The sequence below is a fragment of the Parasteatoda tepidariorum genome, chromosome X2 (genome assembly GCF_043381705.1).
Source record: "Parasteatoda tepidariorum isolate YZ-2023 chromosome X2, CAS_Ptep_4.0, whole genome shotgun sequence".
Taxonomy (NCBI): Eukaryota; Metazoa; Arthropoda; class Arachnida; order Araneae; family Theridiidae; genus Parasteatoda; species Parasteatoda tepidariorum.
This window is the reverse complement of record NC_092215.1, coordinates 40,893,878-40,909,272: the sequence shown is the minus strand read 5'-3', so window position 1 is coordinate 40,909,272 and position 15,395 is coordinate 40,893,878. Positions and strand designations below refer to the sequence as shown.

The window sequence follows — 15,395 nt, the reverse complement described above, 5'->3', positions numbered from 1 at the left end:
GACGTTTCATGTATGTTATTATCAAAAGAACTATGTTGTTAATTAGGCTATTTTTAGGTAGGGTCTGTTGTCATATTAAATAACACTTTTTAGCGATTAATATACAATTTCTTACTTATAACAGTTATTTATGACTGACCATGTGAATCATAAAAATGGACCAAAATGTCAATATAAAGGAAAGACACAGCTTTGTGTAAATAAAAGCATTTTGGGACTAATGTTTTACTATTCAAAAAATTACTCAAATCATGCATTATCTGAGCTCATAAAAATTTGCAAAAATTGATAATTGTTATATGATTTAAATTATTTTAATTTATATGAAAAAAAACTTGCCAAATAGGTCAATTTTGAAAAAAAGTTGATTTTTTTTTAATATTTAATATTATTTGTCCATTTTGAAGCCCAGGTAATTCTTTACATCAAGATTGTATATATAGTTCAAACTAGAGCTTTATTTCGAGTTTAAGGCTATTAAACTATGGAAGTTTTTTTCTTGGTAAAAGAGCCTCGAAAAATATTCTTAAAACAATTATTCTTTCTACGAAATTGTTCTTAGTTATTAGAAACATTTTATTTTGAAAGAGCCAAAAAAAAAAATTAACACTGGTTTTTTAAATGACTTTTCTGAGATTAACATAGAGTGTAGTATAAGGAAGTTTAGTCTAACAGTTCTGTAGGTAAAATATTGAAACAGATTGAAACCCATTATGATAAATACAACTGTAATAAAAACTGTAAATAGAGATTAAAATGTAAAAAGTGTTTAGAAAAATGCTCATTTTAAAACATTAAAGTAAATTATCCAAATTTGCAAATAACTTGATTTTCTACATTAAGCATTAATTCCATGGGAATAGAAAACTGTTCGTTTATTTTATGTGTATATGCACAGGGTTGGGAAAAAAACTTCTTTTTTTTTTCAAAAAAAACTGAAAAATCAGGTTTGTTTATTTTTTTATTAATTTCTTTTTCGGTTTACCTAAAAGCCCCAAATTAAAAGTAATTAAGTCATCAAAATTTATTTCAAATCAATCTTTTCATACATAGATCAATATTTTGATACAAAATACAAAAGAATTCACTTTTGCTCATAAATAAGTGAACGTGATAAAAAAAAAAATTTAAAAAAAATAAATAAATAAACATAATAGCTAAAGATCTTGAATATTTATAGCAACGCCACTCAACCAGCAAATAAACATTTAATGTCAAAACATCTAATGTCTTGTTGGGCTTTTTTTTATTTGTAGTTTTTATTTGTAGTTTTTATTTTAGTGCATGTATGTATAAGTTAATTTACCTCCTTGATTGTTAATACGTAAAGAAATGTCAGAATTATTTACATTAATATTCTTATTTAACACTGTATATTTTGCAGTATTAATATCAATTAATTGTTCTAAAATTTACTTTTGTTTTTTATTTATTAAATCAATATCAATTTTGATATAAATGAACATGAGATATTCAAGGCAATATATATATATATATATANTCATTTTGGAAATAATCATTAGTGTATTACTTCATTGTTTTTTCTTCTTTTTAAGATTATTTCCAAAAAAATTAATTTTTTTAGTTGGGTTTAACAATGAAAAAAACAGCTTTTTGTAGCGATTCAGAAAACCGGAAAAATCAGTTATCCGGAATAGCGATGGTCCCGATCGTTCCGGATAATCGGTTCCCTACTGTAGTAGATATATGTTACTAACTAGTACTAACAGATTGAAAAATAAAGAATAAATTACGATTTCATTGTTTATTTTAACATGATGGAACTTTAAATTTAACAATATTTTTATTGACAAATTGCAGCATAAAATAATTTTAAAAAAATACTTTAAAAATATTTTTATTGAATTTAATATTTTTTCGTCAACAGTTGATTTAGATATGATATGAAAAAGTTAACTTGAAAATTACACAATAATGACTATAAACATACTGCAAATATGCAATAGGGTGACCTGGGATAATTCCTGATCAAAAAACGCAAACATCTATTTTGTGAAAAAACTATTCAAAATAGAATTTTAATATTTATTGGAAGTTTGAGGCTATATGAGATGAGTNTTCTAAAATAAAACTAAAAAAAAAACTAAATTTACACTATTTAACTAATTTTTAAAAACTACAGAACATGGGATATCTATTTTTAAGAGATATCTATTTTTAAGCATTTTTAAGAGACATTGATTTAATCTCAAATTTGCTCACATTATTTCACATCAAGGATGACAATTTTTTTCTACAGTGGAAAAAACCAACCTGTAAGAAATAGGTTTTCTTCAAGCAAACTTTTTTTAAAAAGAAATAAACTATTTAAACAGTTTATAATTGCGATATGTAATAATTTTTGAGCTATTTTTTGGATCATTTTTACATAAGTAGAAACTAAAAAGCAGAAAAAATTATGGGGGAAAAAATTATAAATTTCATAAAAAAAATTAATTAAAAATAATAACTAGTTTTTCAATATTTTATGTTAAAAAGTATAGTAGAACTAAATTTTATAATTATATAAAGAACTATTAAAATAACAATCAAATTTTAGTAGTACCACTGAATTAATAAATCAAACTTAACTAAGATACTACTAAAAACACAAATTGAATTCTCAATTACAAATAGCATGCTTATTTTTATAATTAAATAACGAACACTTAAACTGATTCTTAAATAATATGATAGATAAATTTTTAATTCACTATAAAACTAATATATAATTAAAGTTTTTTTCTTTTAAAAAATTAAATGTGATAAACTTTAAACTTTCCGTTGCAATATTAAATTTAATTCATAGAAATCTGAGTTATTCTTATAATATGTACTTATTATTAAACAATTGTATTGCTCATTTTAAGTTTCTTCCATTTTGCTCAGTTTTTTCCTTTGTCCTGGAAGAAATAGTAGGTTTCTTCTGATCGAAATGCCAGCACTGCTTAACGTGGATATTTTTTTTTAAATCTACGTAATATATTTCTATTTAAATATTTAAAAATTGCAGATTTATGTTTATTTAAAATACTGATTCCCATTAGCAGTTAAAATCAAAATTGTAAAAAAATGTAGGGAAATTACTTCTTTTTTCACATTGTTACAATTAAACTGGAAGAATTTATATAAATTATAGAAAATTAAATTATATAAAATATTTTTATTAAAAATAAAAAAAACCAAGCTTGGTTTTTTAAAAAGAAAATTTTTGGTTTAAACCATGACCACATTGGTTTGAACTAGCCAATCCTGTAGATGTATATTTATTTTTTATATGTAAGTATACTTATGTATACATGCATGTATAAGTTTCAAAATAAACGATCAGTTTTCGAAAAACAAAAAGTATGCCTCCCTTTATGTTACACCTATGATTACTTTTATTTATTTAAAAAAAATGCTCAAATTAAGTAACTGATACAGATCCACACCCATGGGGTGGTTTCGGCAGCTCTAGGAGAAACAAAACATATTAGCAACACTTTTCAATTTGTTATGAAATGCAATGCAATTATGAAACAAAATGTTTAATTGTATTTAAAATTAAAAAAGTAAAATGTTACTAATTTATAAAGATGTATCATTAAAAAACATAATTTCTACTATGATTACACAGTAAGAGTATAAAAATTCAAAAATTATAAAACATTAAAAATTGTTCCCTTTTTAAAATGTTAACATTTAAAAACCATTTTAGCAGCCATAAATTTTAGCAGATTGCACAATGACCTTACTCACACACACTAAAAATTAGTTAAATAGTCACACTTAAATAGTAAAAAAAGATTATTTTTAAAGCAGAAGAAAGCTAATTAGTCTTATTCAGTAAATAAATAAAACTTATAGAACTCCATTTTATCTTTTAATATTTCAAGGCAATATCAAATTCCTGGCTAAAAAAATTCATTTCCCGAACATCAAGCATTATATATATATTTTTTTTTTAATGGCAGGCACTGAACTTTCGTTCTTGACAAGTTGCCGGAAGTATTACTCATTTAACGTTACCCAGTGGGCACTGGTGAACCTAAGTCACAGAAGCAAGCAACATTACCCACGCCACACTGCCACAGATACCCGTTTTATAGGGTGGGCCGTGGGCTACATTCACACATCACACAATAGAGAACAACACACAGAGAGAAACATCCATGCCCATAGCGGGATTCGAATCCGCAGCCATAGACTTCGCAGTTAGGCACGCTAACCACTCGGCCACCTGGCCGGCACATCAAGTATTATCAACTAATCGTTCTTTTCTTTTAATAATAACAAATATATCAATGTTAAAAACTTTTGCAACACACACCAAGAGCATTTCCTTTCCACAGACTCAGGCCCATAACCAGTATGAGGCATCCACTACACATGAGGCATCCACTAAGAACGGGCTTGACCAGAGTCATTATATACTTTTTAATTGATAAACGTTTGGTCTAGATTTTTTATTCATTACATAACTTCTATATTTGTTTATTAAATATTAGTATAAGTGAACATATTGATCAGTATAAATATTATATTAACTAGCATAAATATTAACTTCATTTGATAAATATAATTGTGAAAATCTTCCAATAAGGGCAAATGGCTCCATAAAACGGAACTCATCACCATTTGCCCCTTCCGTTGGTTTGTTTTTAAAACATAGAATTTTGCATAGGTTCACTTCTCAAGTTTTAACAGATATACAGCAAAAATTGATAAAAACAGAACTTCATCTTAATTGACTCATTTTAAGATACATTACTTTACATTTTGTTTCATTTAGTAAGAATACAGAAAATATAGAAAAGTTGCTCATTTTAAATTAAACTATTCAATTATTTTTTTGTGATTCTTTTAATACTTTCAGTAAATTATTATTAGGTAATACAAAAATAAATATCTTAAACTAAAGACAGCAAGTATTTTAAGCTTGCATATAAATACAATGTATTATAAGCTTGGATACGGATCACAGGAAATTAAATTATATAATCAAATGATGTGGGGAAAATATAAAAATCCAACAGTAAAACAATTTAGAATATAAATATTACGTAACGTTTTGCAGATCAAGAAAGATTATTGCAAAATTTATTTCTGTTGATGTCAAATAAAATAAAAATTGTGCAGAGCAACACATCTGATTTACACATAAATTTGAAACTGATAAAAATTTTACAAGTGACATCAGAAATTTTTGTAAAAATAAGTTTTATCTAAACAACAAATAAGCGATTTAACTAAAAACAAAAGTGAACTGAAATTTAAGTTAGACGTTACAAGCATTACTTTTACTGAAAGTTTAAAAATAATCATTAAAACATCTCAAAAATAAAATTAATGTTTCTTAACTCATTTGCCATTTAAATCATAAGATTGCTGTTTTATAAATACCATTCTTAAATTTAGCAAACAATCTCTCAAGAAGTAAATAAACAGAGAAAATCAATAATAAATTGATAAAAACTTTACGTTGTTTAAGAGGCCTAAATTATTTATAGGCTCATAATTAAATGTCAAACTAATAATTTGGGCAAAATACACATGAAAGCATGTAAACACATACTTTTGATTAAAAACAAAAACTACATTATATTATTTTATGTGTCATTTTCTTCGTAACCTTCTATTAATATTGTCAGTGACTTATTATGAATGCAAAATTAAAGCACTAAATTAAATGAAGAAAATTTTCAAAACATTGCTATCAAATATAGTGTACTACAAACTAAAATAAAGATCGCCAAAAATTCAATAAAGATAATCAAATGACATGCACAAAAAAAATCCAAATTAAATAATGTAAATTTTCATAACATGCCTATCAAATACAGTGCACTACAATCTAAAATAAAGAAAAGTTCAATAAAGATAATCGAATGACATGCAAAAAATTAATATCATAAATGAACATAATATTTAACAAAAATAAACTTGAAAGGCAAATTTAGAATAAGTATGTAGAAAATTAATTATTTTACTTTGACGCATAAAAATGCCAATCCTGACAATTAATAAAATAAAATTAATATTGATAATAACTTTACAAGGAATGACATCTTTCATAAAAACAAATTTTATTTAATTAACAAGTTATTTAGCTGAACACCGAAACTAAACTGAATCTCAAACTTTGACGTTTGAGCAATTTTTTTACTGATGGTTGGGTAAAAACAAGAGCAAATCAATAAAAACTGAAAATTATTTTATAATCCTAAAAATTTCATAGGCTTATCAACATAATAGTTTTACACATGACAGCAAAAATTTTAAGCAATGATATCCTTTTTACTAAAAAAAAGAATTCTATTTGACTACTTTTATCTATCAAATACCATTTGATTATTTTCTTTGTGATATTATTCTCTTAAAATTTGCAATGACTTAGTATGAATATAAAAGTAAATATCAATATATAAGACAAATGCTTCAAACATGCCCAACAAATACAATGTATTGCAATCAAAGATAAAGATCACAGGAAGTTCAATAGAGATAATCAAGTAACATACAAGAAACTAAAAGCATGCAAGAAGGAAATGCTAAAAAATCAACTTCAAAACATACACGAGCAAAATTAAAGTAGGCATATATAACTAGTATTTTTACAGAACAAGGAAAAATTTTAACAATATTACAAGATTAATTACTTTACTTCTTTTAATAGGGGAAAAAGATGCCGATCATGACATATGTGAAAAATTCATTTCATAATGACAAAGATTTCACAGGAAGTAATACTAGAAAACTTCGGCAAAAACAAGTTTTATCAAAATATAGTTACAATATTGCAGGATAAATGAAAACAAAAAAAAATTTAATAAAAGAAACTTAAGTTAATACTTTTTTAAATTGTGATTAATAATATCATATCAAAGATTTTATGAAAACTTAAAATTTCTGAAGATCGAGGACAGTTCTGGAATGGGAACACCGGTTAGAAACTGTTTTTATTTATGTTTACCATATTTTGAAAAAGTTTCGTATTTATTAACTTGAAGGAAAAAAATATATAAATAAGACTCACCTGTAGCATTCCTTCGAACTTTCTCTCTCTGTAGAATTATAGTAATAACTGTTACTGTTATCAATAAAAGAATCCGCACTCAAATTATTGGTTAGATACTCCCAATACAATTCACTTGTTACGGCAAAGAGAGGAATGATGTCGTAAGGAGGGCCCATTAATCTCGCAGCCAGTTTGTTTTGAGAAAGTTGCTCCAATCCAAATCAGCTGATGAAGAAAGTTTGAGAATGTAAACAAAAGGATCATAAGAATTTATCAAAGTTCGTAACGTGCTTAAATTCACCATAGAAACATTTTTGGTCCTGACAAATTCAACTGAAAAAGCACTGTTTCACAAACTAATTTTCTTCCTGAACTAACAGAAAGCTGGAAATGATTTTATTTCACTTGGAGTATTCAAAATAAGAATAAAATGAGTTTGCGACGATTTCGGAAGTGAGCTAAACTTTTAAGAGCCAGAAAACCGCGAATTTTGTGGCATATTTTCAGTTTCTGTCTTATAACAGCTATAGTGGGCATCATACATAAAATTTCATTCAAAACAAATTTAAAAAGGATTAAATTCCGCATCGAATGAAATCTTTATGCATTAAATTTGGTTCCATTCTTCTTGTTTGATCAGAATTACTAGTAAAAAATGAACCAAGTTTTTAGCTTCGGTAGATAGAAAAGGTTTACACGTTCTTTCAAACGTCTGTGACCCAAAAATGAGTCTCCGAATAATATAAATTTTCAAAAGTATTAAGCTTCTAAATCCCCTTTCAGGGAGCACCTTATTTCAAAATCAGCATAGATAACACAAAAAGAAAGAAAGAAAAAAAGACGGAGAGCATATTTACCTGGGTGAATCCTTCATTCTATAAATAAAATTCCTAACCCTTCTTATAGACCCCTCTCATACACTCTGTCTTTTTACTTCGAGGTATAGTTTGTCTAAAGTAAGAACTCCTCTAGCCATTCGTCTGAACCCATGGTGGTCACTATGGTAACGAGGTATAACTATTTCGAGTAGGGGTGTGAGCCATTGTTTAGGACAAGTTTTGGCTCGAATTGGCGAGAGAAAGGGAATCTCTTTCTTCGGTCTACTGTGTTAGCCCTAGAGTGAAGAGAAGCAACCCTCCTTGAAATGCGCTATTGTTGTTTCCATTGTAGCCAATGGCCTAAGACTTGGGGGCGGGAGGAGCTCTTACCGTAGACAAACTATAGATGCTTTTTTTATATATATATATATAGTCTCCCCACTTTTACTTACCAACAAACTTACGCTCGAGTCCTTTCATGCGAGTTTCAAGTATTGCTAGTAACGATGAAGACGGAGCCGAAGCCGAAGTGCATTGTGATCTTTTTTCGTGCTATTCACCAATTGGTGCCCATTCTACCCATTACGATGATGAAATCGAGGCTATTTATGTCGCTTTAAAGCAGCTGGCAATCAGCTGTTCATCATTCTGTAGAGCGGCTATTTTGTCAGACTCTACGTCTGCGCTTCAATCTCTCTCAAATGGACAGTATACAGATAATACCTGTATTCTGGAGTGCAAAGAGCTGGTAATGTCGATCTCTGTTTCCTTCCAGTGGATCCCAGCCCAGTGTGGGATTTCTGGAAACGAGGCTGTCGACTTTTTAGCCCAAAAGTGGGCAGGGGTCCTCCAGAGAACTTTGAAAACCCTCTCTTTTCATTCAGCCAAACTCCTGATAAAAGGAAGATATAACACCAGGATAAAGCAGAAAGCATTATGTGACTCTATCGGTAAGTCATGGGCCCCACTGCTTGAGGATAAACGGTTGATTCCATATTTTCCTAGAAGAGCAGCTGTGGCACTTTTCCGCCTTACTACAGGCCATCATGACTGTTTGCCAACGTATTTGTATCGATTTGGACTTTGTGATTCTCCTTTTTGTCCTTTGTGTGGACAACATCAAATTTTTGATGCTACTCATCTTGACTCGTGTTCTGCACTTGCGTTTTTAAATTGTAGAGTACAGAGATATTGGAAGGCCAGAGAACTAATTTCGTCATAGCCAATCTTCTGGGCATTTGCAAGTAATAAATAAATAAATATTTCTATAAGCCGGTTGTTTAGGGTGACGTTTAGGACCAGTCGCGAATAATACGAAGTTTCCAGCTCCCTTTGAACTAGAATCTGCACTCTTTTCTACAGAGGTTAGAGCTTAGTGAATACGAATCCAAAAGTTTCAAATTCTATCCCAGACTGATATACCTCAATTACCCTGTTCAATAAAGAGGGAATGTGTAGATTATGCCTTATGAAATTACTCATAGTCTGTATATGGAAAGAACACGCCTCGCCATTCACCTGAAGCAATTGCGGTGACTATGGTTACAACAAATTATGGCCAATTTTTAAGACAAATTATGGCCTTGTCGGCGAGAGAAAGAGAATCAAGAGAGAAAGAAGCTCCCCTCTTTGAAATGCGCTTTTTCTTGGTTCCAGGGCAGTGGGGGATGCGAGGAGTGTTCTTTCTATAGACAAACTATTGCTAGTTTAAATTGGATGTATACTTTAGCCGTGATGATTAAGTCATTGTATTTATCTAATCAAGTAATTAATATGAAGTTCATCTTTCGTCACTGTCTCTACACATACCATATTTTTTCTCAAAAGTCAAGAAAATATTGTATTGATAGGATAGAATTTATTCGGAGAGTTATCTTGTCAGTCGATCAGAATCAAAACTAACAGACGTTCTGGTTGATAATAGCTAAAGTGAGATGGTTTAGTGCACCGACTTACATTTGAGATGGTCATGTCAGGAGCTGGGTTAAGAAATGTGCAAGTATAACACTCATGCACATGATAGGATACACATTAAATTGCTCGCGAAATGCATGTAAATATTTCCCGATTTTCATGCTATTTGTTTTTCTAAGTAGGCACTAACTATGAACATTTGCCACAGTGTTGTCCCGTATAACTTTTTTAATATTTTTTATTTTGAAAATCCTTGTCAAAAGTCATCTCAAAATGCCTACACAATAGGTGTTACGAATAAATTTTTTAACAAGGCGAAAATTAATTCACCATCGAAATCGAACGAATCCCAACTGAGAAGATTAAAAAAAGCCGGATATTTAAAATTTGATTTCTCAGGAACTATTCGACCGATTTCGTTCATATTTTATATTTTGCCATGCAAAATTATGTTCTTCAAAATGATGCAAAATAGTGTGTACCTTACAATTCAAAATTTTTTCAATCATTATTTTAAAAAAAAATGTATATTTACTAAAAGTTATTTTTTGCATGGTATTATCTTTGGATAAACGAATTTCATAATTGTGTGCAAATTTTTTTTAAAATTCGCATAGGAAGTTCTCAAGATATAGAGAAACACGCAAAAAGTAAAATTAACATTACGGGATCAAAACTTTGGATCTCTCTCCTGTCCATACTATTGAGACCATATTTCCCGGATTGCAGCTAACCCATATATTTTTGGGGTTCGAAATCCAAATCTGTCGAAAAAAGAGCCATGTTTATTCAGAGAAAGTACGTTTTTGCGTCGATTTCGTAACTTAAAATATCGTCTACACTTATGAATTAGCATATTTGAAGTTATTCCCTCGAGCCATTAAAATTGAGTCCTAGAACGTGTAGATCAGATCATTAGATCAAAAGTTATTCAGGGTGGTCTGTTTTTTACTTTGCGCACTGTACATTCGTATGTGAAAGTGTGACGAAAATGACTAATTATTTAGTTTCGTAATAACTAATTTAAATATTAGTTTTATATGATTCTAAATACGTAACTCCTGCTAACGCTTAGCTACAGGCACAGGGTCATCCCTTGACTGACCCACGAAGATTTGTACCCATCAAATTCGAAAAATTAAGTCGTGTTTCTTTATTAAAACGTTCAAAGTAGTTGGTAGGAATAGCTACAAACTACTGTTTTTTATATCGCACCACTCACTGCATTACTTTTTTAAAAAAGTAGCACACTTATACCACGAACTACGAAAAAGGGTAGCGACTACAGTAGTCTCACTACTTGTAGTGAACTACCTCCGACTACTTTAGAGATAAATGGCTCATCTAAGACATTTTTGCCACCAAAAAAATGTTAAAAATAAAATAATTCGGTTATCAGTTTTTTTCTTTTTAAGAAAATGAGATAATGAGATTTTTCTCTCTGAGAAAATGATATTACGTTTCTAAAGTGTCACCGGCTAGGTTAAGTAAGTTTTAAAGCTACAGCTGCCGAATGATTGGATTGCTGATTATTAAAAATGTTTTTAGAGTTTTTGTACAGTTAGAGTTATTAAAATATTAATAATTAAAATGTTAAGAAATAATTCAGCAATGAATTAATAAATGTTTCATTAAAAAAAATTTCAGTTGCTTAAAGATCTTCTTCAAAAGCTTTATTTGAAATAATAATAATATGCTTTTTTATTAATACTATATATATTATGTTTTTCTTTAAAAAATAATAATATGCTTTTTTTACCATCGTTGTAAATTCACATCAGTTTTTCTATGACTGTTAGATTAACTCTTTGGCTCAGATGGTCTCTATTTTGGTGTCTCTATATTTGTCTATATTTTGGTATTTCGAGTTGTATAAAACCGTCTAATAAATACTAAAAAAATCTGTTCGGAATTATATTTGCACCAAAATATAAAATCCGAAAAAGTAGCTTGAAATTTTTTTTCATTCATATTCAAAAATTTATCAATAATTGATTTTGCAAATTAAAGAAATTTCAATGATGAATCTAGTAACTACAAATAAGTGCAAATTTGAAAATTTGTTTTAAAGTGGGCCATGTTTGGAAAATTTTAACCTTTAACGTAGAAAAAAAACACCGGTGTTTCATGCTGTATTTCATAACCATAAATAATTAAAATAATAAATATAATATTTTTCACTTATTTTGACCTGAATTAATGCATAATAAGGAAAAAAAATATGAAAAATATGCTTAATAAACATTCTGCGTCAAATTGTTAAGTTTTGCACATTCCTAGCCAACGCCTTTTATGCTACATATGAATGTGCCAATGCGAAGAAAGGCTGTTTTATTGCTAATGGAAAGCTTTTGTGATTTAATTTCTTCCAATATTTGAAAAATTTCTTCAACACTGGATTCACATGTTACTGGATCACATTTGGACTCTTAAATATATGCAAAAAACTAAAAATTATTCATTGATTTCAATGATTTTTTNTTTTTTTTTTTTTTTTTTTTGCCAAGTGGAAAATCTCATAAAATTATCGACTTTTTAAAAAATCGAAGATGAGGTATTTATAGTATCTTTTAAGTAGCAAAGACCACATAGGTATTGTATTTATTTACGGAGATCCAAATAACAAAAATTTTAAGAATTGAAGAAATTCTTTGCAAAAAAAGATTTATGTATGTGATTCCATGAGGTACTTTTGTATTTTTAACAACTAAAAATCCCAGTTAAGTTATATAGTTTAGTTAAAACTTAAAATTCGCCGGTTTCATTTTTGAAAAATCTTGTTTAATATTACAAAATAAAATTTGTGAAAAATCTAATCACCTAGAAAAATGTTAAATTTTCAGCATATTCAAAACAGGCAAAATTAATAATAAATAAATAAATTATTAGTTACTAAATACAATTTACTGTAAAATTATGAAAATGTTTTTTTTTCTTCTTCTTTTTTTAATTTTTAATGCGCATGTGCGGTAAAAAAAGAGCTGCTTTAAATGCTCATAGCTTTCGCAATTTTTTAGCGAATTTCTTTTTCGAATTTTAAAATGATAATTTTGTTGTAAATTAAAATTTTTTTCAAAAAGTTAGTTTAATCTTGTTAAATGATTTTAAAGTTATAGCAAAAACAAAAATAAAATAAATAAATAAAAATATTAATATTTCCATAAATTTTCAAGTTAAATTTATTAAATGTCATGCAATCATTGCAAGCAATAATCAAACTAATCTATACAATTACAAACTTATTGCTATATTTTATGGCACAGGGCGTTGAAAAATACTTGTTTTCGTTCGTAATTTATAACCAGTCCCTTAAAGTTTTAAAATTGATTGATAAGTATGAAAATTGCATGATCTTAACACCTCTAAAGTTATAAAAAAATCCCCTAAGTATTTCTTGAGGAATTTAAGAAAATGTCAAAAACCGAAAGTGTCTCTCCCATTATTGCAGGGTAGTGTATATACATATATGGAACAAGGCAGAACAAGAAATATTCTCCGTTTTTTGGAGATAAATTCATTTAATAATCAAATAATTAAACCAAAATAAAGAACGAAAGCTACAAGTCAGATTAGAGTAATTCAAAACTTTGGATCTCTCTCCTGTCCATACTATTGAGACCATATTTCCCGGATCGCAGCTAACCCATATATTTTTGGGGTTCAAAATCCAAATCTGATGTCGTAAGGAGGGCCCATTAATCTNAATCTCGTGATGAAAAAAATGAAAATTGCTATAATATGTATTTATATATAAAGAATACTAAATATTCTGCGTTTTTTGGAGATACATTCAGGTAATTATAAAGGGTTTAAACAAAAAACTACAAATCGCAATTAAGTTAGACAAATTTTTTTTGAAAACTTAGTGGCAAACTTCTTTAGTGGCAAATTTTTTTCATTTTCACTATCTATTATATTTCGACTCTCATGATTAGAATTAGAATGAAAAAAAACGCGTATTGTGAAAACAATTCCTACAAGGTTCAAATAAGGCAGTACAGAAAAATATTCTATGTTATTTTACTATGCTCATACAGTAATAAAGTGTTTAAACAAAAGCGAAAAATGGGGGGGGAAAATCTTTAATCTTTTTATTTCAAACTTCATGATTAGAATATTGCATAAAAAATAAAAATAAAATATTTCTTATAAGATTTAAATTAGGAAATGTACTAAATTATTTTGTGTTACTTGGAGACATTCATATAATAATAAAAAATTATAAACTGCAAATCACTGTTAAATAATATTATTTTTTTCTTAAGTTTTAAGATATTTAAGTTCGTTTTCTTAATCTGTTACACTTTAAATCTAACAATCAAAATAATAATAAATGCATCCGTTAAAAAATACTTCTTGTAAAATATAAGCAAAGCATTATAGAAAATTATTTTATATTGATTTGGTATATCGATATATTTCTAACTCGCTAAAATAAAATACAAACAGTAGAAGAAAAAAAACTTTTTAACACCTTTAAACTTTCGAAAAGATCCATAAATAACCACACGAAGATCACTCACTTAAATAAAAATGTAAGTTAAGTGACATCTTCGTAAAACAAAGTTTTCGGATTACATAAAATTCTCACCTTTTGTATAATTATATACGTAGAAGTTCATCCAGTTGATAAAATATTGTAAATAAACGTTTAGTGTAGAAATCACTTTTGCGCTCAAGGGTTTCTTTGAATATGATGTCTTTTTACACTCTTGTCCTAAAAAACTCTTGGCAAACTCCCGGCTCAGTAACAAAAATAGATATCAAGATTTTTTTTCAATTGAGAATTTTTTTAATGTTTTTATAACTATTATTATCTTAATAGTTAAGGTATTCATTCAAGTAAACAAACAAACTCTATATTATAAACAAGTTTCATAACTGGATTATAAATTTAATAATTTATGATGTATTAATGGAATAAATTAAAGGTATTCCTTCACAATTTTTAAAAAAAAAAAAGCTTTAAAGAAATATATGTCTTATACATGTATAATGTGTGTTTTAAATAAATATATGTAAGAAAATTTTAATTATTACCACTTTTTTCGGTATTTTATTTTTAAAACAGTAAAGATAAAGATATTATTTTCAGGTGTAACACTATATTTAAGTTTTCTGGGAATAATGAGAAGCTTCGGCTGTGTTCAGTAAAAACTCTCTAATTTTTCATTAAAAATTAATTTAATTAAAATAATTAATATAAATAATATAATAATAAACAAAAATAAAAATGAAGATTTGTATTTCCTTACCTTAACAACTTTAAATGTGACATTAATGTATCAAATATATGGTGTATTATAGAGAAAAGGAAATGCTATATATGAAATAGAAAATTATTATATGTTATAAGAAATGGAATACTTCCTAGGATGATTTTAATAAATTTTAAATCTGGTAAATCCTTGAATCCAATAATGTCACTAGGAGTTTTACGAAAATCAGAAGTTATAATTTATATATATATATATATATATATATATACACTACTCAACAATAATGAAGAAGGCACTTTCAGTTTTTGACATTATTTTAAATTTGTCAAGAAATATTTAAAGTATTATTTCATAATTTTAGAGATGTTTAGTTCATGCGATTTTTTATACTTAGCAATAAGATTTAAAGCAGTTTGGAAGACCGACAAAAAATTACGAAGGAAA

The 15,395-nt window shown here is 27.7% G+C and overlaps 2 protein-coding genes across 2 annotated transcripts in view; one reads left to right on the top strand and one right to left on the bottom strand.

The window, feature by feature from the left end:
• The window catches only part of LOC107440704 (focal adhesion kinase 1), a 95,690-nt gene extending 81,212 nt beyond the window's left edge, over window positions 1-14,478 (bottom strand). The window contains exons 1-2 of the mRNA XM_043047568.2: window positions 14,324-14,478; window positions 7,019-7,225 (exon numbers count right to left, since the gene is read on the bottom strand). Coding sequence (XP_042903502.1) covers window positions 7,019-7,176 — 158 coding nt within the window. The 5' untranslated portion in view covers window positions 7,177-7,225; window positions 14,324-14,478. The remainder of the gene's footprint in view (window positions 1-7,018; window positions 7,226-14,323) is intronic.
• Window positions 8,297-9,040, top strand: LOC107440631 (uncharacterized). Its single transcript, XM_016053604.2, has one exon. The coding sequence runs from the start codon at window positions 8,297-8,299 to the stop codon at window positions 9,038-9,040; it is 744 nt and encodes a 247-aa protein (XP_015909090.2).
• Window positions 14,479-15,395: the final 917 nt, after the last annotated feature.